The 27,095-nt window shown below is 45.6% G+C and overlaps 1 protein-coding gene across 3 annotated transcripts; it reads right to left on the reverse strand.

Moving 5' to 3' along the window:
• Positions 1-12: 12 nt before the first annotated feature.
• PLA2G6 (phospholipase A2 group VI) lies at positions 13-24,564 on the reverse strand. 3 transcript variants are annotated; one of them, XM_081211100.1, is made up of 17 exons: positions 24,300-24,562; positions 19,617-19,862; positions 18,289-18,504; positions 16,794-16,977; positions 15,374-15,561; positions 14,302-14,398; positions 12,033-12,215; positions 10,675-10,783; positions 10,071-10,208; positions 9,210-9,300; positions 8,670-8,833; positions 7,449-7,599; positions 6,245-6,381; positions 4,836-4,990; positions 4,325-4,492; positions 3,513-3,586; positions 13-1,530 (listed from the first exon to the last, which is right to left on the reverse strand). In XM_081211100.1, the coding sequence occupies exons 2-17, from the start codon at positions 19,823-19,825 to the stop codon at positions 1,386-1,388; spliced, it is 2,409 nt and encodes an 802-aa protein (XP_081067226.1). In that variant the 5' UTR covers positions 19,826-19,862; positions 24,300-24,562; the 3' UTR covers positions 13-1,385. The 3 variants fall into 3 exon arrangements, with proteins under 3 accessions (XP_081067226.1, XP_081067225.1, XP_081067227.1); XM_081211099.1 differs by having other exon boundaries at positions 24,272-24,562; XM_081211101.1 differs by lacking the exon at positions 10,071-10,208 and having other exon boundaries at positions 24,272-24,564.
• Positions 24,565-27,095: the final 2,531 nt, after the last annotated feature.

Consider the following 27,095-nt stretch of genomic DNA (forward strand, 5'->3'; position numbering starts at 1 on the left):
AGCGCAAGTCAGTTTTCACATCACACATTTCCTTTTATTTAACACTGTGTCAGTTTCATGAAGACATCAGGGTCTATCAACATCACTACAGTTCAGAGTTATATTTATACATTTACAAAAAATGGGGCAGAGGGAGGGGGGGAACACCAATTAGATTTCACATTCTCCGGGACATTTTTTCTGTAGTTCTAGTGCAGTCTATTAAACTAGTCAAAATGCAAGAGTAGTGGCAGTGTTTGCACATTATGGGAAACCATATGTAACAGCTTATCCCTAGAGCGCAGGAGGTTCCTTGCACTTTGTTCTTCCCCTCTAGCCAGTGGGAGCAACAAACCACGATCCCTGGGCTCAGGGACCGTGGTTCATTTCACTCCAAACAGAGTAGGATGTCAAGCCAAGCTTTGCTCTGCATTTACCAATCACAAATTGCTTGAGCAATACAAACAAATCATCCCAGGTTTGGATGCACTGCTAAGCCAAGGACTGTGGTTTGCTGCTCCCAGTGGCTAGAAGGGAAGAGCAAAGTGGAAGGCAAACCATTAACCATGGTTTATTGTGACATGCAAACTGAGCCAATAGGTTATTGTTAGCAGCACTTTCTTGGGGAGGGGGGGAGGCAGCAGCACTGATGGGGGGGATGAATCTAGTAAGGAAACAAATCTATGGGAGAACAGGAAAAAACGGACACTGGAATGTGTGCCTGATCATTGGATCTGATAACTAAAGGTCTCCTCGCTAACTTGGTTTAATTTTTGATCCCCTCTACACTGTTTATTCTGGTTAAGGAAGTTCTTCATAAGCAGGTAGAAGAAGCCTTCCACACCTCTGCTGGTGGGCAAATACCGTCTGAAATAATTTGTCAAACCCAGCCGATCTTTCCTCCTCTCGCCTCTCGGCCACTCAGATCAAGCGAGGAGGAACCAGGAAGAAGGAAGCAAAAAACAACTAGGAAAGGGCATGGGGGAGAGAAACAAGCAATTCATTTTGTTTTAACTGCCCATGTATAATTTTGGACAGAAAGGCACGTTAGTCAAACCCAGAATGTCAGACAATGCATCTGGCCCAATATGCCCAGAAGTAGCAGAGATAGTCCAACTCTGGTCAGTTAGATTCCATGTTATCACACACAAGCCAAGCGAAATGTAGTAAGCCCCTTCCAGCTATAAAGGCAGCTGGTGTACTGGAATCAGGCATGCCGGAAAGAGCAGCCGCAGCAAGTACTTGAACTGGGCATGCTGAAAGACGTTTCGGTGGGTGCTGCCCTCCAATTCTTCCAGTCGGTTTCTGGCCATGAATAGAAGGGGCCACAGGCCAGCGGAATCTACCACTCCTTGCTGAGAATCCAGGGTCGCTGCAGCAGGAAGGCATGGCAGAGCTGCAAAGCATCACGGAACCAGCAGCATATCTACCAGCTGTTGAAATTCTGCCCAGTTTTTGAAAATGTACATCTGAGTTTCCCAGAGAAGGTTCACCAGGATCACATCGCTCACCTCATCCAGCATCACATCCAGCTCCAAAGGAGGGTTGAACCTGCAGGAGCCAAGAATGAGTTAGGGTGTTGCAAGATGGGAACGAGAGCAAGAGTTTGGCCTATGCCTGGCAACTGGAGATGAAAAGGCAAGTCTCCGAGATAGAAGGCAGAGGCAATGGAAAACAAGACAGAAAACCCAATGCTCAAGAGAGTGCTATGGTGCAGTAGAGATGCAGTTAGAGATCCCCAAAGTGCAACGGGTGCAAGGCAATGACAATCTCTATCAGGGGCTCTGGCAGGCAAACTCTTTGGATACCTTTAACTCCATGGTATTTTGCCAGATGCAGTCACATCAGTGCTTTCAGTTTCCTTTCTTTTGCTCTCAGGTGCAACTGATACAGCTGGCCAGGAAGAGGTAGCGCAGTCTCCTACTTGACATGCCCAGGCTGACTTAGTAGCTTCATCAGGTGATGGAAGGGGCCAGTGGGGTTTTAGCTTTCCCCGTAAATGCGTCAAGCCTGCCCCAGTTCTTCAGCCTGAGCCACTCCCCACAGTTAAGGTCTAAGCTCTTGACTCACCCAAACCCTCCCCCTTCTCTCCAGACTTATCTTCTCAGTTAACACCGACCACCAGTCTCTGGCATGGTTAGGTAATTTTAAACTCTGGCCTTAATGGTTTTACATTCCTTCTCCTTTCTGTTCTTCAGGTGGTAATGCACATTACTTCAAAAGCAGGGTTGCACTCGGGAGGCCCTCACTCTGCTTCTGCCCCAAAGTCTTTCTGCCTGCTTCCAAGTTCACTCCTTGACTGCACCTCCATATAATGCAACCCAGAGCACTTTCACTCGGCCTAAACCTGCCTCATAAAAGTGCTGTGAGGAAAGGACTCGCCTGTGTTGCGCAGGTGTCCCAACTGCACAAACCCCCTACATATAAGCAGGGGCTTCTGTGTTAAGAATTTTGCTGCAGAGACCAGTGTGCAATGTGTGGCTGTTACAGGGAACAGACCAGATAGTGGGACGGGGGCTGAAAGTGCAGCCCTGCTCCACTGTCAACACAGTTATACCCTACACAAGAATATTACATGAACTGGGCAACTGCTCTCAGAGGGCTATCAAGGCAGGGACAGATTATCCTTGCCAGAAGTCTGCTTGCTTGCTTGCTTGCTTGCTTGCTTGCTTGCTTGCTTGCTTGCTTGCTTGCTTGGACTGCATAAAATCAGTGCCTCAGCTGACTGCTGCTCTGGAAAGGCAAAATGTAACCCACAGCTGCAGTAAAGCAGAGATGGTTCTAGGATAGGGTGCCTGGTGTGGTTGCACTGCAGGGGGCACCAAAAGAATGCTGTAGAACAAAGTGCGAGAGGCAGGGAAGGGGGTTAACATGCCACAGGGTGCCACTGAAATTTGAGGGCCCAAAGTCCGCCACTGAATAAGGTTCTGCTGTTAGCTTACATAATTAGCAGAGGCACAATCCTAACCATCTCCTGGTTTAGTACAGTGGTGCCTCGCAAGACGAAATTAATCCGTTCCGCGAGTCTCTTCGTCTTGCGGTTTTTTCGTCTTGCGAAGCACGGCTATTAGCGGTTTAGCGGCTATTAACGGCTTAGCGGCTTTAAGAAAAAGGAAACAAACTCGCAAGAACTCGCAAGACGTTTCGTCTTGCGAAGCAAGCCCATAGGGAAATTTGTCTTGCAGAACGACTCAAAAAACGGAAAACTCTTTCGTCTTGCGCGTTTTTCGTCTTGCGAGGCATTCGTCTTGCGAGGTACCACTGTATAACAGAAGATGCTGCTTTACATTGAGTCAAACTTTTGATCCACCTAGCTAAATGTGGTCTACAATGACCAGCAGTGGCTCTACAGGGTTTGGGAAGGGGAGGGGTCTCTCTCAGCCCTTAACTGGAGACGCCAGGGATCGAACCTGGGACTTTCTGTGTGCAAACCACACCCACCCCATGCAGAGTCTCTAAGAACCAGAGATTCGAGGGTTCCAGCCGTGCTCTTTCCAACCTGCACAGAACATCAAGGTAGACAAGTCCTATACCTGACATAATGGGCATCTATCATCTCACACCAGGCTCTTGCACGGTTCACACATGGCCCATCTGGATCAGTGCACTGCAAAGAGACATCAACGCAATTAGGAAGTGACCCATCCTATGACTCAAATACCCAGGACTACAAGGTAAAAGAAGGCTAAAACAAAACAAGCAGGCATTGCACAAATATGGCTTGGAGGGGAAAGTTTCTCCTAAACACAATGCTTCTAGCTTAGCCACAGAATACAAGAAAATGCACTGTTTTCCCTAAGTAGAAACAGAATTTTTTTTCAGAGCCTTCATAATATTCATAATATTATAACGTCTGTATTGTGGCAGCGACTTGCAAATCGGGTCACGAAGGAAAACCTCAGAGTCCATTCACTTCAGCCAAATTTGTCCTTGTGAGTCTACAGTGGTTGTGCTTGCATGTCACATTAAAGCAGGGGTAGCCAGCATGACACCCTCCAGATGTTGCTTTGACACTTCCCCAGAAAATTTTGTTGAAAATATTGGGGTGGGGAGGGCTCCTCCAAATCAATGAATTGACTTTCCTTAGCAATGAGACCCTTATAATAGGATCTGGGAAAGGGCCAGAGATCAGTGGTAGGATGTCTGATTTGCAGTCCAGTCCCCATCATCTCTAAGCAGGGTTGTGAATGTCTCCATCTGAAACCCTATAAGGCAATTCCTTCATCTGTATTGGGAGTCTGAGCTAGTAAATATATTGCTACCTTCCCATCCCCACCAAATGAAGACGTTCTCTGCTAACATCTGGTTGTTCCATTCCACTGATCCATCCACATCTAATACTCACGCAGTCCACCACCAGCTTGCCCAGTTCTTTAGCCCCATAGACAGTCTTGGCCAGCTCCCAAGGGTTTGAGGGGCGGAAGACATCCACAGAGCTCACAGGGACCTGTGGTGCCTTCCCAGTCCCGAGAGAGACCACCACTCCCAGCTTTTTCACCTTGTGACCCTCACCCTGGAAGAATGGGAGGCAAAGAACATCGGTTAGCAAAGCTGAACCTATTCTAAAGCTGTATTTTGTCATCTTTTAAAGCATTAACACCTAGTTTTAGTGTACAATGTATTTTACACTTGGTGCTGTTGTAGGGTTTTTGTTTACTGCATTGTGTTATTTGCTGCTAAAAACTGGTTGCCCCATCTGTACTTTGTATTTATTTTATTTTTATCTGTACTTTGTATTGACTAGGATTATGTTGCATCCTGCTCTGGGTGCTTTTAGCAACGGAGGAAATGCTTCTTCTGTAGGAGCCACAACCCCCAGAATTTCAAGTGCAATGAGGAGTGCCACTTAAGCTTACATTCTGGATTAAGATTTTGTTGCACTCGTTGATCTCAGCCATGGCATCCATGGTGGGGTTGTTGGCCAGCAGACCTCCATCCAGAAAGCGTCCAAAGGGCCGAAAATATGTTGGGGCAGCTCCGCTGGAACGAGCAGCCTGCCACATCAGCTGATCTGTGAGGGGGAAACAAAGAAAGATGTGTCTTTCCCTCCACAGACTAAACTATGTGCATCCAGCTGATTGCTAGGACAAGATCTGCTGCTACTAAGAATGCACATAGTACTGCAGGGCAGGGAGGGAGTCTGTGCCCCTCTAGATGTTGCAAGACTACAGGTCCCATCATCCCTGACCACTGGCCATGATTGTTGGGCCTGATGTTAGTCCAACAGTATCTAGAGGCTCACAGGTTCCCCATCCCTGCTTTAGAGATTCAAAAAGCTTAATGTGCATACATTCTCTCAATAATCCACATAACAAGAATAATCTCTAAAACACATCTGCATTATTATCCCCATATGAAATACGGGAGAGCTGAGGCCAAAAGACCCCTATTAGCTGTGGGTTCTCCAATGCCCAAGTGACAAACAGTGGATCACATCCAAATGACTAAGCAAACACCAAGGGTTCAGAGAACTTTCACACTGACAACCTAGGAAACCTTTTAAAGGCGGCAACAGCAAATAAGGACCAGGAAACAATCAGAAGAATGAAACAGACTGGCCAGAAGTGGCGTAAGAGACAAACTCTGATGCTATAACACAGCTGGCAAAAGCTCATGGACAGAGTGGAGAAAAGGATGAACGACTGTGATTGCACACATTTACAACATGAAAAGTAGGAGTGGACTGACTGTGCCAGCCAACATCACAAATACCTTTCCTGCACAAAGTGAAATGAAGGCAGGGAATATGTTGGTTGGAACGTGCACAGCTGGATTCCAAAAGTACAAGATAAATCCATCGGTAGATTTTTAGCCCAGACAAATGAGGGAACACAATCCTATTTCTGAGACTGCACCTAAACCGTTGGAGAAAGAATAGCAGAGGATGGGTCACTTATCCCGCACTGCATGGTATGCTTCTACTGTGGTACCAAGTACTGCTGGCCACTGTTACCTGCTCCATAAGCTATTTTTTTGGAACAGAAATAACCTCTGAGAAGAGAGGAATATGTACACTGTTGCATTCACAATTGCACAGGGTTTATTTTGGTGCAAGTACACAAGCTAGGGAGACTGATCTGTTCCAACTTCACCCAAGACGTGGTTCGTGCTATATGGAGATCATCATAACATGTATGATCAGTATTGATTGGAGACGCACACACAAAAAACGAGGAAGGGGGAGGAAGAATCCTTGAGTAGGAGCTTGCTTTTCTTCAACAAGCAACTTGACTCCACAAGAGTGCTGTGCAAGCGAGTCTTTTACCTTCTGGCCTGGTCAACGCTTGAAACAAACCCGACGACATGTAACGGGATTTGCCTCTTCCTTCTGGAGGGTTGTAATTCCGGAACAGGTGGAGCTCAGCAGGCTGTCGGTCGCATAGTGTCGCTGTCAACATGAGTCTGTAAGGGATTTTGAGGAATGAAGACAAGATTTCAGCTTGGTTGTAAGGGGAAGAGGCTACAGAAGGTACCAGGTTCAATTCCTGGCATCTCCAGTAAAAGTATCTCAGGATATCTGTTGCTCCAGAGAAGAGAACTTAGAACCAGGGAAGCAAATGTCCAGCTGAATGCAAGGAGGAGATTTCCAATGGTAAGAGTTGTTTGACATGGAACCATCTCCTTGGAAGGTAGTGAAGGCTCCACTGGAGATAGCTGGTCATCTGTGTCAGTGATGCTGTAGCGGCAGCCTGAACAGGGGATTGGGCTCATTAACCTCCAAGGCTCTTCCATCTTTATGATTCTTGTGACTTTGGGCCTAACTACCAACCACAGTAGACTGGCCAATACTGGACTAGACACTCAGCACATGGCAACTTCACATATTATTTTTATATCCCACCTCTCTTCCATGGGATTTTAAGGCAGCACCCCCAGGCAATCCTCCCACCTTGGCACTGAGGTGACCCAAACCTGCTTAGATTCAGCAGAGTAGCAACAACTTTATTATTTGTACCCCATCCATCTGACTGGGTTGCCCCAGCCACTCTAAGTGGCTTCCAGCATATATAAAAATATAATAATATTTTAAATATTAAAAACCATGTTATGTGCTTTCCGGTCCTGCCTCAAACAGATAAATCATAGATATGATCTCCCTCCTCCAGGGACAGAAGATCAGGAAGCCATCATGATAAAGGGCAAAGACAGCATCCCTCTGGTTTTGGCTCAGTGGAGGTCTAGTCCATTAGGGCAAATGGGGCACTGCCCTCCTAACCTCAGTCTGGCCTTAGTCAGCCCCCACCTGCCTGCCTTCTGACTTAAAACTCACCCTGGATGTTGGATTCCTTCTTAGTTTCATCCCTGTAGAAGGGAGGGGGGGTCGGGGACAATACTAGAATTAGTCAGCGTGGCCTGTCACTGGTTTGGAACCGCCTATCAATGGGTCCAGCTCTGCCCACAGTCCCCTCCCCCCCCCGCCTTCCTTCATACTAGTTGCAAAGGGCACCAGTCACCGCTGTTTTACTTACTTGGGTTGCTTGACATCCGTCATTTTGGTATGCTCTCCAAACTCCTTCTTCAGGAATTCCTCAAGGGGTTCTGACTCATAGGGCCGCGACCCTCGAAACACCTCGTCCTTCATGCGGAAGTACAAGCAGCGCATGTATTCCATCGGCTTCCCTGAGAGGCAGAAGGACATTAGTGTTACCCCAAGCCTGTGTGTGTGTGTGTGTGTGTGTGCATGTGTGCAAACACACACACACGTGCTGTTCAGGGCTGTCTTAAGCATATGCGGCGCCGGGGTGCAAAGATCCGACCGGCAAACACACCCCCCCCCCCAGGTTGCCCAGTCCCAGGCGCACAGGAGGGCAGAGCTGGCCGGCCACCTCAGCGTCTCGCTGGCTCAGTCGCCCCCGAACTCGCAGCACAGAGCCACCCACAGCAGAAGAGCCCGCCGCAGCTCTCTTCCCCGGACTCAACTCTCGAGCCCCGGAATCTCAGCCTGGTGCCTCTGAAAGCCCGGTGCCCCGGTGCCCCACACCCATAGTGCCTATGGGTAAGACGGCCCTGGTGCTGTTTCCTCCTCCGTAATGTTCGAAGGGCATTTGGAGTGCTTGGAAACCCAGAAAATAACTTTTTGCGGAAACACGAAGACCCATGTTTTGCTGCAATATACAAAAGCAGCCATAAGGATGATAGAAAAAGTGGAATAAAGGTTAGTGGAGAAGACATGGAAGAGAAAGGGGCAGAATCACCAAAGAACAGGATGTGGGTTATGTGCCTCCCCTATTTGCAAAGTCTGCAAAAATCCAAGCATTGTAAAACCAGACTAAAGCAAACATTTGGGTAGATTAGGATCAGAGTACACACAGTCAGCTTTGCCATGTGGCAGCTTGGACAGAAATGCGAAGCCCACTTCCAACCATCTCTCGTCAAAAGCAAACCCCTTGCTTCTTGAATTATCCATCAGGTCTTTTCCAACCTGGCACCCTCCAGATGTTGCTTGACTCATAATTCTTAGCATTTGGCCATGCAGGGGCTGATGGGAGTTGGGAGTCCAATAGCATCTCCCAGCCTGGGGAAAGCCACAGTAAGTCAGGGCCACTTCTCTCACAGATGGCAGGAACAGTCTTTTAGGCCAGGAAGATATCCAACACTCATCCTTTCTCTTTCACTCCAGAACTCTTCCCCCACCAGGTAGGGAGATTTCCTCCTCCACCTGTGGACCCACACGAGCGCTCTTTCCTTACCTAGTATAACAGACACTGCCAGGATTCCCCCCGTGCTCGTCCCAGCGACCCAGTCAAACAGATCCCGGATGGGACGCCCTGAAGCTCTTTCTATAGCGATGAGGAACTGGATGAGCACCAGGCCCCGGACACCCCCACCATCCAGACTCAAAAGGCGGTCTTGACTAGAGAAGGGGAGAGGAGAGGGAAGAGAGAAGAGAAGGAGTTCAATGTCCCCAAGGTCATATTCACTCCTAAGATTCAGATGCCTCATGGAGCAACATACTAAGCATCAAAATATCTTCCCTGCGCTAGGTGAGGAAGAACTGTAGTTCTTGAAAGGTATGCTGAGGATCAGGTGTGGGGATATGACACTAAGCCAGGTATCCTAGTTTGTTTCTCCTGAATCAGCACACTCAAAGTACACCATTAACTGTGGTTTACTGTGATGATATGCATACAGGGCCGAGGTCTCCTCTCTCTTGAGTCTTATCGGTTTTCACACCAGGACAGAGCATTGCAGACTAAATGAAGTCCATCTTACTAACGACAGCCACTTACCTTTTTTTCCTCTCGGTGGCAAGATCGACCGCATCTTGTTTTTTCAGCAAGGCACCAAGTGCTGTAGAGACATGGATGACGTCCTGGAATTCTAGGGAGGCAAGGAAAAGAAAGGCAAATATTCTGTTCAGCAGGATGTTTAGAAGCAGGTGCAGCAGACTAGGAACCTGAGAGTCTAGGAACTGAGTTCTCCCTCACCCCAATGGCCCTATGCAATAGAAGACAAGGCTCTCATACCTTTAATTGCTGTATCCAAGGAAGATACGTAGCAAGCACACAGTCCATTGCCATGGCCATTATATCATTAAAAACATCCCTATCAAAAGGCACAGGAGCCCTGTCTTCTATTGAACATGGCAACCCTTCCTGCTTCCCCTAAAACACTTACCAGGAGCTACATCATCATTTGGTCCTTTCTGGAATATTAGCATCTTAGCATCACAAAGCAGAAAAAGAAGAGGAAGGAGAAAGAGAGGAAAATGACTGATACTGTCAAGATGTTTGTGGTCACAGAACAGGGATGGCAAAGCTAACTCCCATCATCCCTGGCTATGCTAACAAGAGCTGATGGGGAGCTGGAAGCCAACACCATCTGAAAAGCCACAACTTCTCTGTCCCTGCAATAGAGCTTAAGGAAGAATCCCAGCACTGTGCCATTAGCAACTGGCCATGGTTTCCCCAGCACAGCCGCACTGCAACAGGAAACCTTGGTTCAACCCTCAACTGAGACGATCACGCGCTCAAGTTTCACGTTTATTCCGACATGTAAATGCCTTCCCAGATTGGAAGAAAAAGTGGTCCTAAAACAGTGATAGTGAAGCAGAGACACAGAGAGAAGCACAGGGCTAGCTAGCCTGTTACCTAGGTTTTGGTTAGTGCTCCTCGGGGGCGGTAGTCCTTCCTGGGAAGTGGAAGTAGTTGGTACTGATATGCCAGGTGGGTGGAAGCGGTCAATCCCTACAATTTTCAGCAGGTCTAAGAGCACCTTCCGATTGGCACCTTTGATATGGTGAGAGCGTCACATGCATTAGAGAGGAAAATCCATTAATATAAAGGAAATGGTCACCGCTGCCTGCTGTGAGTCAGACTAATCCCATGTACCTGGTTTGGAAAAAACACAGGGCTGGAGGTGGTTGCCTCAAAGGGGGATGGGGGTGTGGTTTGGCTGAGATTGTGGCCTGGTCCTCAGAATCCTACGCCACAGCTGGGGCCTTGTCTGTGCTCCTTAGGCCTGAGATTCTCACCACCCCTCCACTGGGCAGAACAAATCTGTGCAAGAGGCCACAAGGTCACAAATGGGATTCTCCAAATCTAGAATTATGGGGTATGTTGCCAGCCATATCCTGATGACACACAGCTCTACTTCTCCTTTACACCTGTAGCTGTGGCAGTGGAAGTGCCGGACCATTGTCTTCCACCCACCTCCCACACTTCCCTTTCCCTCCCCACAGGTCCCCCCTCTCACCTTTGCTAATCCTGGCCGCCAACAACCCGGGTGTCTCCCCCAAGTCATTTGGGACATCCACATCTGCTCCAAACACAATAAGGGCCTTGATCATTTCTAGGTGGTCTTGCTGCGGGGAGGAAAAGAGCTTGTAAAGGGAAAGGTGTTGCCAGGAGGTCCCTCCAGCCTCAGCTTCCTGAGGTGGAATGCCGACCCGGCGGCCATCTTGGCAAACACACTGTGAGCTGCCAATATATCCTACCCAAATAGCTAGGTTTCTGTGAGTCTCTTCATGCAGGAGGATCACTTTAACTAGACAGGTTGTGTGCGGAGAGACAGACAAAAATATTCAGGAAAGGAAGATTGAGGCGCTAGGATTGAGGGATGAGAAAACTTTGGCTCATGGGCCTCATTAGGCACACAAGGGTTCTAATTTGGCCTGGGATGTCATTTCCACCAAACTACGCCCACCTGCCCTGCCCTTGATGCTGTGTATGTGATGCCTAGTGGGAGGCAGGGAAAGGTGTGGCCTTCACTTTGAAGTGCATTTGCAAGCAGCTTCCACTGAACCCACCTGGAAACATCCTTCAGATGCGCTGCTGTCACCTCATGTCATATTGATGCCAGGTGACAGACTGCTTGGCTGCCGTGCCCCACCCACCAAACTTGGTCCATGGGGCTTTTGGAGATTAGGATCCGGCCCACCTGGCCGAAAAGGTGGCCCACCCCTGGGCTATGTCTACATATTGAACCAGAACAGATTGTTATGGGACCGCCTCTCCCGGTATGCCCCACGGAGAGCCTCAAGGTCCATAAATAGCAACACCCTAGTGGTCCCGGGCCCTAAGGAAGTTAGACTGGCTTCAACCAGAGCCAGGGCCTTTTCAGCTCTGGCTCCGGCCTGGTGGAACACTCTGCCTCATGAGACCAGGGCCCTGCAGGATCTGATTTCTTTCCGCAGGGCCTGTAAGACAGAGTTGTTCCGCCTGGCCTTTGGCTTGGAGCCAATTTGATTCCCTCCCCCTCTTTCTTTTTCCTTTTTCCTCTCTCCTCCTGTGATGAGGCTGCATTTTAATATTTTAATGTTTCAATATTTTAATGTTGTATTTTAATCTTGTTTTTAAGTTGTATTCATTCAGCTTGTTTTTATTATTGCTTGTTAGCCGCCCTGAGCCCAGCCTTGGCTGGGGCGGACAGGGTATAAATAAAAATTATTATTATTATTATTATTATTATTATTATTATTATTATTACAACAGAAGAATACAAAAAGGGGGGTGTTCTCTGCAGATGTTATGCACTTTTCTCCTTTCTCCTCTCAGCCCCTGCCCCACCCTTCAGTTCTGGGAAAGCAAGCATGCAGCAGATGAGAAGCCCACCTTCATGGCCAGGTGCAGTGGGGTGTTGCCATCTGCCCCTTTCACATTTGCCATGGCTCCATTCGTCAGCAGCACCATGGTGCAATCAAAGCGCCCCCGCCGGGCAGCGATGTGCAGGGCCGACTCCCCTGTCTTGCTGAGGGCGTTCACTTCGCAGCCGTAGTCAATGAGGAGCCGGGTCATCTAGGAGACAAGGGGGAAAGGCACAAAGCCACACTTTGGATCACAAGCGCTTCTTCACCGGGACAGGTGAGGTCGGATTTATTTCAACGATAAAACAAACAAGGTACCTGGGGCATATGGGAAGATACTTTTATGCAAATGAGAAATCACTGCATGTATTAGAATAGGGCTGTGCTTTTTTTTGATTATGTTCTTTTTGAAACAATAAACAAATATTTAAAAAGGAAGATAGCTAGGATTTTGAAAACCCTAGATTTAAGGCCAAAGAGAAGAATTATTGCTCTGAAAGATGAACCCATGCTCATAGAAGCGCAAAAATTATAAGTTTAAGGCTCCTGCCTCAACTCACACATTATCTCACCAATAAAGACATTGTACAGATTTCACACATTGTGCTCGCTTATAAGGCTGGTTCCATCTGCTTCCCTCTGAGCAACAAACACAACAGAAAGAGGGACACCCAATTCACAGTAAATGTCTCAGTTACCATAACAATATACAGTTTTTCCGCTTAACTGCCCCCTTTGGCACGTGCCTTTCTGCTTCATCACATTCTGTTTTGCTTTTGCTCTGCCTCTTGTGTAACATAGGATACTGCAGCCTTGTATAAGGGCTTCTAATACAAAAGTCCTTCAGGAGATCCAGCTTCCTTATAGTGGGGTCTGGGAAGCTTATGTATAATTTAATGTATCCAGCATTTTAATTTTGAAGGAAATGGTAAAAGGTCCTAACTTCTGTCTATGTCAGGAAAGCCTGTATTATGGGGGGGGGGGTTTGCAGCCATGGGTTTCTCTTAGAAATCTACTTTGTACAACTTTGAGGCTGTTTATGTTTGCAAACTCCCACAGCACAGCCCTGTAGAGAACTTAATATTTTGGATACCCAAAGCTCCACAAGGCTAAAGAAATCAGATGACTTTTCTCTGTGCTGATAAAAGCACTACAGTGCTTGTATGGAGATAAATATTTTAGATTTCAGGCCCACCAAAATATTTACTCTAACTGTTACGTTTATGTGAAGAAAAAATTAAGTTAAATACTTGGAAACATTTCAGTCCTACGGCCTGTGATATCCACTTTGAGCATCCTTGCTCCCTTGTGTCTCTTCTCCTGTCCCATAAAACAATGAAAGTAATTTTTTTCAGCTGGCATTGGACTCTGAGGAAGCTGGTTCTGTGTTATATTTGTGATTCTTGCATGATTTATTTTAAGGTTGCTGTTCTCAAACCAATCTATGACCTTATAAACTGGGGGGTTACTGCTTTTTTGTTTGTTATTATTTTGCGTATTTTTGCGTTTTTATATTGTAAACCACCCTCTGATCCTCGGATGAAGGGAAATATAGAATTTTAATGAATACATAAATAAAACTGTAAATCACCTGAGACTGGGAGTCAGATGGGGAGTGTCAAACAATCGAGCAAAAATCAGTTTACAAATGGAACTCTAAAAACCAACTCAAACAAGGCCGTCAAAATAATGACAATACTGGCAGCAAGTGCAACCAGTTAATAAAAATGCCACCCAAGTTCCCTAACTACCTCTAAATGCCATGTTGATTAATATCTTTATTGTCCTTCTAAAAATGAAAAAAGGGTTAGAATCCCTTGGGAGGCAATTCCACATAATGTCTACTGCAACAGAACCCCTATTACTCTCCACAGTCGCCATTGGAGGAGGACTCCAGCTGGAGAGGTCAGGAAGAGGATAAACAGGTCCATATGGAACGGATGCTCTCCAGATTCTTTGGACTACGACTCCCATCAACCCATGCTGGCAGTGGCAGATGGAAGTTGTAGCCCAACAAGGTCAAGATGGGGAAGGCTGCTTTTAGCATCAGGAAGAAGTCAGCAGGTACAAGCTTATCCCATTTCTGACATATGCTGGCAAGAAAAGACATGCCACCATCCCCTCTCCAAGCATCTTAGTGCCCTGCAGGTATTAAAGACCCAGGAGCCAGCAAGCCTACACACAGATCAGAAGGTCAGAGATGGGGAATGGAAAGGAGCTCTTTGTGGAGGCATGACCAGGAGAGCAAGACTCTTTAAAGCAAAGATGTCTAGCCAGCTAGCAGACTACCCGCTTACATCAGCATTTCTGGCCCAGTGGAGTGGCGTCGCTCCATAGCGTGGGTCTAGCAGCTGAATCTGGCTGATCTCCTTATCAAGAAGGGCCTGAGCACATCTGGAAGAGAAGAACAAGAAGGAAAAGAATGAAGGGATACGACAAACACCTGCCCGCTAACTGCATGGATCCCTGAATATTCAGTAGGTAGGGGACACTTCCAAGGCTCCATTAAGCAGCCTGCAGGTGTACACATGCAAAAGAAGAGTGAAGCATGGTGCCTTGGGCCTTGGAAGTGGCAGGTGTGCCAGCAATGGCTCCAAGGAAAACCGGTCCATGGTTCAATCAGGGGATGCAGGTGGCGCTGTGGGTTAAACTACAGAGCCTAGGACTTGCCGATCAGAAGGTTGGCGGTTTGAATCCCCGCGATGTGGTGAGCTCCCGTTGCTCTGTCCCAGCTCCTGCCAACCTAACAGTTCGAAAGCATGTCAAAGTGCAAGTAGATAAATAGGTACCGCTCCAGCGGGAAGGTAAACGGCGTTTCTGTGTGCTGCTCTGGTTTGCCAGAAGCAGCTTGGTCATGCTGGCCACATGACCTGGAAGCTGTACGCCAGCTCCCTCGGCCAATAAAGCGAGATGAACGCCGCAACCCCAGAGTAGGCCACGACTGGACCTAATGGGCAGGGGTCCATTTACCTTTACCTTTATGGTTCAATCATGTATCCTTTTAATATTGTACTGTTAAATCGGAGTGGGGCAGCTGTCTCCTAACATCTCTCAGCACCCTTCACAAACTACAGCTCCCAGAATTCTTTGGGGGAAGCCGTGACTGCTTAAAGTGGCCCCACAGTGCTTTAAATGTGTGGCGTGAACGTTGCCATTTCTTCAGGCAACTCCGAAACATATTCGTTATGAGAAAAGGTGGTTTCTGTTTAAATGTGTTTCAGATGTTGGCCTTGTTTCCTTGCTCACCACCTTGGGCTCCTTTGGGAGGAAGTGGGCTGGGGGAAATAAAAATATAGTTAATGCAAAAATATAGTTATTAGCAAAAATTATTTTCTAGCACTCTTATCCAAATGAAAAAAGCAAACACACCTTTTCTGGGAGTGTTTCATAGCAATGTGGATGGGGTAGCCGAGTGCTCCCATGTTGCTGCACTTAGCATTGACCTTCAAAAGGGCATGAACAGCATCTTCTTTGCCCAGTTGGCAGGCCAGGTGCAAAGGGCTCTTTCCTTCATCATTCACATGGTCCAAAGCGGCAGTTGACCTCTTGCCCATGAGCTGCAACAATTGAACAATGTCACTCAAGTTTGGAGACTCTGAAGGATGGATAAGATGACTCAGCAGGAATACGAGACCAGAAATTGTGTATAGAAGAAAACTGGTGAATGGGCAAAGGCCACTGTCTAACCCTTCCCTCAAGCGCATCTACACACGAACACAGAAACCAGAACTATGGGGCAAGCAAGGGATTGGGAATCTCAAGCATAGTTTTGCCCTTAGCCATGGAAGCAACATTCTTTTCATTTCATTTATTTATCACAGTGGTTCCCAATTAGCTAAGTACTATGGACCCCACTTTTCAACAGCCAAGCCATGGACCCCCTACTTTGAAAAAGCTAATATCTCGTCAGTACAGTGGCACCTCAGGTTACATACGCTTCAGGTTACAGACTCCGCTAACCCAGAAATAGTGCTTCAGGTTAAGAACTTTGCTTCAGGATGAGAACAGAAATCGTACTCCAGCGGCACAGCAGCAGCAGGAGGCCCCATTAGCTAAAGTGGTGCTTCAGGTTAAGAACAGTTTCAGGTTAAGAACAGACCTCCAGAACGAATTAAGTACTTAACCCGAGGTACCACTGTAATTTTTTTGTTATGTGAATGGTGTCGCCATACCCTCCAGAGCAAAACCAGGCTAGACGTCTTCCGGGCCACGCTCCTGCACAAGTCATGTGACCCACATGAGAGCAAAGCACCCAAAAGTGTGTGCTTTGGGGTGCCGTACTCTCACACTATTTTGGACGCAGTGTTCTCCCATGAGAGTACAGCCCCCCAAAACAGGAAGTTCCAGACAGTTGATGGATATGGACCCCCAGGTGGCTTACATGGACCCTCTGGGTCCACAGACCACCGGTTAGGAACCACTTACTTACTGCATTTATATCCCACCTTTTTTTCACCTAAGGAGCTCAAGGTGACATATATGGCTCTACTCTTTCTCCTTTAATCCTCCCCACAACCCTGTGAGGTAGGTTAGGCTGAGAGGGAGTGACTGGTCCAAGGTCACGCAGTGAGCTTCATGGCTAAGTGGGGATTCAAACCCCAGTCTCTCAGGTCCTAGTCTAACACTCTAAACACTGAACAACACTGGCTCTGCAAGAAAAGTCCCATAAGCTCATAGGGAACAGTCTCTCTCCGGACATGGAAAGTTCCTATTTCCTCTGCTTCTGCACCTTTCCCTTCATTTTCTTCTTTCTACCAGGAAACCTACCTTTCTCTGTTAACATCCTCACCTCTATGATGTCAGGGTTGTTCCCTCGGACAGAGTAGTGGAAGACGGTATCTCCATTTTTGTCCGTGACATCGAGACGGGCATGGCACTGCTCCACCAGCTCCCGCAGGCACTCCATGTCTCCCTTTTGGCAGGCCAAGTGCACCGGGGTGCATTCATTGTCGCCGCTGTTGCTGTTTATGCAGCTGCAATGCAAGATGGAGGCATTCTGGGCACACCACCAGGCCCAAGTGCAAAGCCAGCCGGAATCGCATACTCCCACCCAAAACAGTTTGCTTTGAAAAGCTCATTAACGTTACTTTGTGGAACAGCAAACCAAATTCTACTGCTGCTGCGCTTCCAATATAGCACGCATTCAGTGCTCTAGGAAAGATTAACATCTAGGATACAGGGTAAGATCAGTGACTGGAAGAACTGCCACCCCTGTCCTGTTCAATTCCAATAGGACAAGCCAGAGCCACTGAAATCAATCATTAGAGCAGGGACTTTTTGGGATCCACAGGCCTGATCCTTACCAGGTTCTGCCTCAAGGGCCAAGTTTAACAATTGAGCAGGGACACCCACCTGTCCAACTGTCCACTTTGCAAGTCTATCCCAGCTCCCCTTTTAAGTGCTCAATCTCAGAAACTTAAAAGAGGAGCAGGAGGAAAGCTACAGAGCTTGTTGTTGTTTAAATTTGTTTACCACCTATATCCATAGGTCTCAGGGTGGTTGACAACACAAAGGTACCATATATGAAGCATAAAGCACACAATAAGTTTAATCAAAACACAAAGCACATAATAAAAACAAACAATTAACAATACTAATGTATACACACTAATAAACAATACACTCCCCAACAAAAGCCCCTAAACCAGTGGTTCCCAACTTTTTTTGGCCATGCCCCACCTAAGCATCTGTAAAATCCTGGTGCCCTCCTCCCCCGTGACATATATCGTATTTTTTGCACCATAACACTCACTTTTTTCCTCCTAAAAAGTAAGGGGAAATGTCTGTGCGTGTTATGGAGGGAATGCCTACGGGTAGCATGCCTACAGATTTTCCTCTTCTAAAAACTACGTGCGTGTTATGGTCGGGTGCGTGTTATAGAGCGAAAAATACGGTAATTCTTATTTATTCACGTGGAGGAAGCCTAAAAGGCCATTAACTGTTAATAACTCATTCTCAAATTGCCCCCCTTAAAATAAAATTGCCCCCCTGTGGGGTGTGCACCCCACGTTGGGAAACAATACTGCAGCCAAAAAATACAAATTGACATTTAATAACAATTTGAAACAACCCCACCCTCCAAACAAAACAGTTTTGTTAACCCTTAAAACAATAGTAAGTTTTTCCAAGTTTCCCCATGGTTCCCTTTTAAGTCTCCGAGTTTGGGGGCTTAAAAGGAGAGGAAGGGAGATTTGCAAAAGGCTTTAAGACTCCCATTTGAAATGCCCTAAACTAAGTTTGCAATATAAGTCATTCCCCATTAGAAGGAGCCCAAGCTCTCATACCTCAGGATGTGATTGTGACGGAAGCTCTCCAGGAGCCCAACCTCTACCGCTACATGAGCCAGCGACCAGCTAGGGTGGCTGCGAAAACAGTCCGTCAGTTGCTGCAAAACCTCCAGCTGCAAAGGATTGTGGGAACTCTCATAGAAGGGGCGCAACTTCTTTGCGTACAGCTCGTAGTGCTCAAGGGCAAATCCTTCGTGGTCTACCTGGAAGAGCCTACAAAAGGAATTTATTTAGAACGATTAGAGCCTGCTTCTCCAGCTTGCGGTGGGACTCACAACAAAGATAAAAACAATTAAGAAAAATCCAATAAAAGAATATGCCAGACCATAAACACCCACAACCCCCGTCAATCAGGAAGAACTATTAATGTTTTGCTGCTGCTGCAAAATATTTGACTTCACTCAAACTTAGCAGTCAAAAGTCCTATTGGAACAGGACAATTTTATACCCTCTCCAGAAGGTTTAAAGAGATGAACCAATGCACACCTGAGGGATAGTTCGGTCGGTCGGTAGAGAAGAAGCCTCTTAATCTCAGGATCATGGGTCCGAGCCCCACATTAGGTGAAAGATTCCTGCATTGCAGGAGATTGGACTAGATGAGCCTTGTGGTCCCTTCCAATTCAGCCAGCCTGCTTGCCTTCCTACTTGCAACAACTCCAGGGGGTGGGTCTCTATGCCAGCTTTCTCCTCCCTAGTCTTGGTGTTGCCCTTGCAGAACTCAGAAGGGAGGAGGATGGCGACCAAACTGAAATAACTTGCCTCTGCCTGTCGTTGGCTCTGGTCTCCCTGCCTTCCACCCTACCAGCCCCAAAAGTCACCAGCCATCACTGTCCTCCACCCCACCTGCCGAACCTATAACCCTTCAAGAAGAAGAGGAGGAGAGTTTGGATTTGATATCCCACTTTATCACTACCCGAAGGAGTCTCAAAGCGGCTAACATTTTCCTTTCCCTTCCTCCCCCACAACAAACACTCTGTGAGGTGAGTGGGGCTGAGAGACTTCAAAGAAGTGTGACTGGCTCAAGGTCACCCAGCAGCTGCATGTGGAGGAGCGGAGACGCGAACCCAGTTCCCCAGATTACGAGACTACCGCTCTTAACCACTACACCACACTGGCTCTCTCAAGTGCCTGGTGGACAGTAACCATGAAAACCTATGCTATTATAGCAATGTTCCCTCATTCCTGCATAGTCCCCTTGATCCCCTTTCTTCCCAATCCATCCTCAATTTCACCCTCTCCTACTAGGAAGAGGTTTTGTATCAGAGTTTCTTAAGGTCTAAGGAACAGATTGAAGCTAAAATAAACAAGGTCTCCCTGCCACTCACCGGAAAGCAACTTTTTCATTATTGGGGTTAAGAAGAAGGCACTCCCAAGAGTGAGATGAACTTTTTTCATACAGCACTATCCTATCTTCAGACTTCACACGTTTCAGAGATGAATAGTCCGCCAGGGATACCTCCTTGATCCGGAAAGGGTTTGAAAACAAGCCGGTGACATTGTTTAAAGTGTTCATAAGCCGACCAAAGAACTGCATGTCTTTAAAAAGTAGTGCAAGCTATCTTCGTTCAAGGCTGTGGAAAGATCAAAGTTCGAATTCAGATAATGCCATCATCATCCACTGAATGAATCTTCTTCTCAGCATAATCATGTTCCTGGTGATTAAAAAACGTTCTTAATATTGAGTAGACTTCTACGCTACCTTTTAAAATAAAGATATCTACAGATCTATAGATAGCCAAGTATGATAAAACGTTTTTATTCTTTAAAAAACAGCAAAAATACGTGATTAAAATAATAAATTAGAAAGAACTGCAAATCTATTCCATTGCCTGATAACATTCCCATCCCTAAATTCAAAAATGTAATTCATCCCATTAAATATAAGATGTAGCAACTGAATCTCCTAACTAGATTAGGAGCACCTCTGTCAGGAGAAATGTTTCCTTGTTACGTCTCCTTAATCTCTCAGTGGTCTTGATACCATTGACCAGCTGTCTGAGTTAGGGGTGAGTGGCCCTGCTTTGTGGTGGTTCTGGTCCTACTTGGATAGTCGTTTGGGGAGTGCTCTTCAGCACTGTGGAGCCTTCAATGTGGGGTTCCTCAGGGTTCGATTTTATCCCCCATGCTGTTTAACATCTACATGAAACTGCTGAGTGGGGGTCATCCAGAGCTTTCGATTACACTGTCAGCAATATGTTGATGACACTGCCATGTGGCAGTGAATGTGTTGGACCACTGTCTTGCCTCAGTAATAAACTGGATGAGAGCCAAGAAACTGAAGCTCAATCCATATAAGTCTGAGGCACTGTTAGTGGGTAGTTCCCTAGACCGGATAGATGGGAGACTGCTCACTCTTGATGGGGTTACTCATAGAAACCCAAGGAGAAGACCCCAAAACAGCTTCAACAGGACCCAGTAGATCCCTTCTCAATACAGTGGAGTAAGAGGACTTGATGTCTGGGTCACAGACAAGTTTTATTCTAAATTTAGACAATAGAGAAGAGCTGCCTTGTTAGTTCTGAGGGGATTTCTTGACTTATTCTGAAACTGTTTTTACATCTTTCCTGGTAGGGAAGTGATTGTTGCCCAGTGGAAAAAAAAAATCCAGAGTTTTAGCACAGCTGTGACTAAGCAGCAGCAAAGACAAGGAGTTTGTGCCCTTTCTAACTCAGGTTCAGTTTCATGCATTTAAAATTCTTGTTTCTTCTGTATGTAAACATTTCCAAAAAATGCAAATAAAATCCATAATTAGTATTTTCATATTGCCAGTGGGTGGGTGGGCGTCTCTGTGTGACTGAGAAAGCATTGATTATATAGGGCCTACAAAGTATCCCAGTGTTGCTGTACTAATACTGACGGGCTGAGAGAAAGTAGTGTACAACAATGTTACCATGGCATGTAGTCCATTGTTGTTACACAGTTTCTTGGTGTGTTTTTGTTTTGTTTTTAGAGAAATACAGGCGGGACTGTTAAGCTAATGTAGCAGCAATGGGATGGAGGGGTGATTAATTGCTTTCCCATGAGGGAAAATAGGTGCATTCTTGGGCTGTTGCTGTTGGTGTGAAAACTTAAATGGGTATATTGGAAAGATACAAACCCTAAAAATTAAGAGAGAATGGCTGTCTGTTTGACCTATGCTAATAACACTGCTCTAAATATTAAGAGGTATAATTTAAAAACCACCCAAAAAATGCTGTTTAAAAACACTGGTTGCTTTTTAACTGAATCTTGAATGAAAGACCTACTGTAACATAAAAGTCTAGATCATGAAACTAGAATTATTTGTACGGTTTAGGGTTGGCACTAAGCAGGGCGCTCTTGTCTTTCAAAAACTGCATGGCAAGCAGAAATTCAGCAGGTTAAACCTGCTGACATTCTGCTGGTCAGACATCTTATTACCTGGTGTGCAGCCACAGATTTATTTTTGAGTCCTCCACCCGATCAACAAAACAGGATATAAATTTGAATACGACACAAAGCATATACAAAGTTTATGCAAATTGGTGCCTACTTTTGTGAGCGGGGTGGGGAACCCAAGACATGTAGAGTAGTGGGCAAGAAAATACTAGAGGCACCCCATACGGCCAGTGGTTGGGACGATGGGAGTCCAATAACGTCTTAAGGGCCACAAGTACTCCGTTCCTGATTTAGTACAATAGTACTTGGCTTGCAATTTGGAAATCCTAGCTACAAGTCTAGAATCATTATAGCTCAATTAGTAGTCCACCAAGAAGAAATCCTCCAGCTAGTTCCTATACCTCCCTTATAAAACTAGTTTGTGTGTAGTGTATCCTGCTTACTGTGCTAAGCACAATTGAAATTCTGTGTAGCTCAACAACTGGCATTTTCTCTCATCACATGTCAGAGGAATATCTGCTGGGATGCAGAACCTGTGGCCCTCCTGATATTGTTGAACTACAACTCCAATCACCTCTGGCCATTGGCACTGCTGGCTGGGGCTCATGGGATTTGGAGTTCAACTATATCTAGAGGGCCACAGGTTTCATAAATTCCTGGTGTAAGGGAAAGGCAACACATTCATAATATATCTTCAACATATTGGAGCCTACTTTATTAACACCCCACCCAGGATGATCTGTAAGGAGACACATTTATATTCTTTCCACTAACAACTGAAGATCTATTTTGTATTAAAAACATTTCTCCAATGTGCAGATAAAATGTCGCTTATTTTATGCAGCTTCTGGGTAATTTTCAATTGTATTTTTGTAATGCTATTATTTTATTTATTTAAGGCATTTATATATTGCTTAATTATTAAGTCTAAGCAGTGATACTGTTGTTCATTTTTGTATGCTTGGTTTGTACTTTCTCCAATTCACTTTTGAGTGTATAAAGTGTATAAAGGAAAATGGCAAGTAAGTTTATGCTCATTAAGATTTTGTCCCACACCATTGCATGCTAGAGTGGCCAAGAGTGACCAAGAAACAGAACTGAAGATGAAGGGTTAGAGATATTGAGATATGAGGTCTTTATTTAAAATAATAGCTAGGGTTCACCCAAAGCAGATAGTATGTTTAAACTGGCATGTACACAAACAGCTGTTGTATTCCTACAAAGTAGGGAAGATAGCAAAACTTGCCCCTTAACATTGACCGAGAGGGGTGAGAGATGGGCTGTCAAACTGATAACTAAAATAAGCAGTCTAACATTTTTGCATTCAGTCTTTCCTTTTTCATGGTTTCACTTCCAGGAGATAGAAAAGGCAAGCAAGAGAAGCAATATAATGTACTTATATTCACAATATAAATACATATAGAAGGAGGAAAGGAATAGAAAGCCAATTCAATCATATTAAAAACCAACAAAGAACAAAAATTGGCAAACTTTGGAATTTTAAAGTAACTTCCGTTTTGTTACTTCCTTCCACTGACTTTCAGAAAAGGTGCCGTTTTAATGTCTCTAACATTTCCATTTGCTCAACTCTTACACTTTTCTTTACAGTACTGAACCATGTTCATGTTTTCACTATGGCAATTCAGAGCCCCCAAAATCACATTTTCCTGTGGACCTTACACTGTGCTCAAAGTCTGGAGATCTTAACATAGTTTCCAACTCTTGCATATGTGAATCTGTCTTCCACTGTGCAACGAACCAATTTTCCAGCAGAAGTAGAACATTACCTTTTGAAACCCATCAGAGCTGTACTATCACACATTTCCTGTACTTAACTTTTAAAAGAAACTGTACATGACATCTCTTGCATGATATTCCAAGATGAAATGCAGCATTGCATAGGTTCTGCCTGATGAAGAAAGTGTGCATATTCCTAAAATGAATGTGAAGTTCAACTAACAGATAAAAAGGTTGGTTACAAGTTCAAGCTTTTTGGTCACATCAAGTAGCTATCTGATCACAACTCTTTTAATACTTCAAAAATATGGGAGGCTTTAAGCCTTACGTCTTCCACTCAATTACGCACAGCACATGGGGATATCACCTTATTTTTCTGGCAGGGTTCCTTTGCCTTTAGCAGCTGCTGGGCATGCAGATTTCCACTAAGATACAACTGTTTATGAAGGCCAGGAAAACCTCACCTGTTGAATGGCTGCACGATTGTTTAACAGCAGCAACGACTTTTTCTACCTAAACTGGGCTGCTGAAATGATGAGAGTTATAATCATGAGTGGGATTTTGTGTGAAACGACTGTGAGCTCAGTTCAGTTCTGGCACTGGAAGCAAATTCCCGGACTCAGAATGTGGTCAGAGGCGAATTGTAAAACTTATGTCTTTTGCACCTAGTTCCTGGGGTTCTGGTTTAAAGGTGGGATATGGAAAAGAAGTGCAATGGGCGATCGCAGCAGAAAATAAAGCAGAAAGGGGAGCTTCCCACCCACCCTTGCTTATCTTAGACCCAAGAGCCTTTATTAAGCCACTGAGACCCACATTTTAAGGACTAAAAAACACACAGACGAGAGATCTACCCTTCCCCTGTCCTCTAAGACTTGTACACACTCACCTCTTCAATTAGCCCCTACTGTACTCACCCCAACTACTACTTCCGCGAACAAATTCCGACAGTCTCACGTGATCAACGCTCTGCCAACCACAATCCGTCGGAACGACTCCTCCCCGCCGCTTAGCGATCACCTCATTGCTTGGCTAGCCAAAGGATCCGAAGGCGGCGCAGTTGCGTGCGTGCGGCCATTGCCTTCTCGACGTTAAGGAGGCGGAGCGGCCATCTTTGCCTCGGGCATCTGATGGCGCGGTTGGGACGCCGCCGCCATCTTTGTGAAGGGGCAAAGAGTGGCGCACGCTTTCGCTGTTGCCCTTTGCCCGCCTTTAAAGTGACAGTTTTAACTGTCATGTGTTCACTTGTTAGAAAATAAAAAAGGGAGGAGGAGGCTTCTTAAACAAGAGGCGGAGGGCGGGGAGAATCATATTCTGGTCTTCAAAGTGTGAAGACGACATAAGAACCTGTTGCATAATGTGAAACACACACAGAAAATTCCAGCATCAGCCCCTTTCCTTGATACTAACAGGGCCATTTTAGCCAAGTCTACTCAGAATCAAGTCCTACTGGTTTCGCTGGGGCTTACTCCCAGGTAGCAGGGGTTAGCATTTCAGCCTAAATAATGGGGCACAAGGAGGGTGCCCTGCAGTGAAGGAACCGTGCCTTGTTTCTCCTACAGTGGTACCTTGGTTTGCAACCGTTTTTGGATTACAACCACGTCAAGCCTGGAAGTGCGTGTCCCTTTTTTTGGATTACAACCCCCTTTTGGAGGGGATTACAACCCCCCCTTTTTTTGGAGGCCCCATTGGCAAAAGCACGCCTTGGGTTACAACCTGTTTTGGTTTACAACCGGACCTCCGGCACGGATTATGGTTGTAAACCAAGATACCACTGTATTAAACTCTACCAACGAACGGACAAAAATTGTGAGAGAAGATCCGCCATTAGGCGTGGAGGACTTGGAGTCCAAAAAAAGCAAGGAGAATGCAGTTTCGCCTCCCTAAATTCACACGACTGTGGCTAAGGTGCACCTGTGCACTCTTACGGTTGGGCGTGGGGCCTCGAAATCCATTTAACCCCCAAAACTCACCCACACATTGGAATAAATTTAAACTAAATGGAACCTCCATCGTCAAAGGCAGTGTACTGCTGAAAACTAGATCCACGAGGTGAAATAAGATGGGAGGGCTGTTGCCTTCATGCCTTGCTTATAAACTTCCCAGAGCCATTTATGTAGCATCTGTTGTAAACAGACTCTGCTGGATTTCTTATCAAAGACTTGGACTGTAAGCTAATAGTTAATGGTGTCTTATACATACATACTGTACCCCTTCAATACATACATACATTCATACATATATACTTCCAATTGCTGAGTTATGCAGAGACCAGGTGAATTTATGTCTGCAATTTTTTTCCTACCGTGAAAATCAGAAGATTGCAAACTGCCCTGTGATGTTCAGAAGAAGGGTGGTATGGACATTTAAAGAATAATAATAATAAAAGAAACCTTTTAAAATAAAGATGTTTACATTTAAGCACCCTTTGCTCTTTCTGCTCTCCTGAGGTAATTTGAAAGCTGCATACTTAACAGCAAAGTCTTTCAGCAGTATAAAATGATAATAAACAAGGTGGGTTTTTTTTTAAATACTGAAGTCCTTTTTACCCAGTATTTTATCCACTGGAAACCTGGAAGTTTCATTAACCTATACTAGGATGGTGCACACCAGCTTACAATGAACAAGCTGTGCACTTAGTTGTGGTCCATGGGGTGGCTGGTGGTCATAGTTCCAGAAGTCACTGCCTCTCAGCAAAGCACTCACTCGGGGGGGGGGGGGGCTCCCCAGAGCAATTTTGAACAAGTGCAAACTGTTCTTGGCAGCGTGCCCAGGAAAGAAGGAGAAGGCATTTGCAGGCACTAGTGAGAGACTGGGGGAGAGGGAATGAGACCTACCTGCTCTCCCACCTTCCACTAGTTGACTTTACCTGGAGACTTTTCACTTCTACAGCACAGACCAGAAAAGGACCAAGAGGCAGGTGGCAGTAGAGTGTATTTGGCTCTAATCTGTGTTATGTAGTAACAATATAACTGATTAAACAATCGATGGCCTTTTAAAAGTGCTGTGAGAGGGGGTTATTGGTGGTGGTGGTTGTTATGGTATGTATTTTGTGTTTTCATTTTGTATTTTTATGTTGTAAACCGCCTTGTGATCTTTGGATGAAGTTTTGTATAGAAGTTTGATTAATAATAATAGTAATAATTGGGTTGGTTAAAGTGTTGTAAAAGGGGTAAGACTTTTTAACGCATATTTGGCACTTGATTAAATGTGGCATGTTATTCTAATTCCCTTTAGTTATTAGTGTCAAGTCACTAAGATTACTTGCCCTCCAGTTTTTTGATATATGCCGCCCAGGAAATATTTATTGATAGATTAATTGTATACATTTAAATAATTATGTTACGTATTATTCATAACAATAACTAATTAGTGCACATGCCTCCGGCTGCAGCTGGTCTGTCAAGTTGCAGCCAAGATTTGCAGCTGAGATCTCCCCTATCTACTAAATAAGCCAATGCTCACTTGCATATGCATTCATATCTCAAAATGAATGTTCCTGTTGTGTAAGAGTGATGCTTTAAAAAAACAAATTACCTGGCTTGCTATCAGTCAACGGAACTGGTTGGGCTGGTTTCAAATCAGGCATTTTTTAAAGGGCTGTCCATAGGTGAGGCAGACCTGGGTGCAAGCAGGTTTAGGAGACCAGATGTCCGCCCAGATAGCCACTGCTCCATTCCTGCTTCCAAATCCTGGGTTGCCATTTGGTGAGG

This window comes from Podarcis bocagei (genome assembly GCF_964188305.1).
Source record: "Podarcis bocagei genome assembly, chromosome: 10".
Taxonomy (NCBI): domain Eukaryota; kingdom Metazoa; phylum Chordata; class Lepidosauria; order Squamata; family Lacertidae; genus Podarcis; species Podarcis bocagei.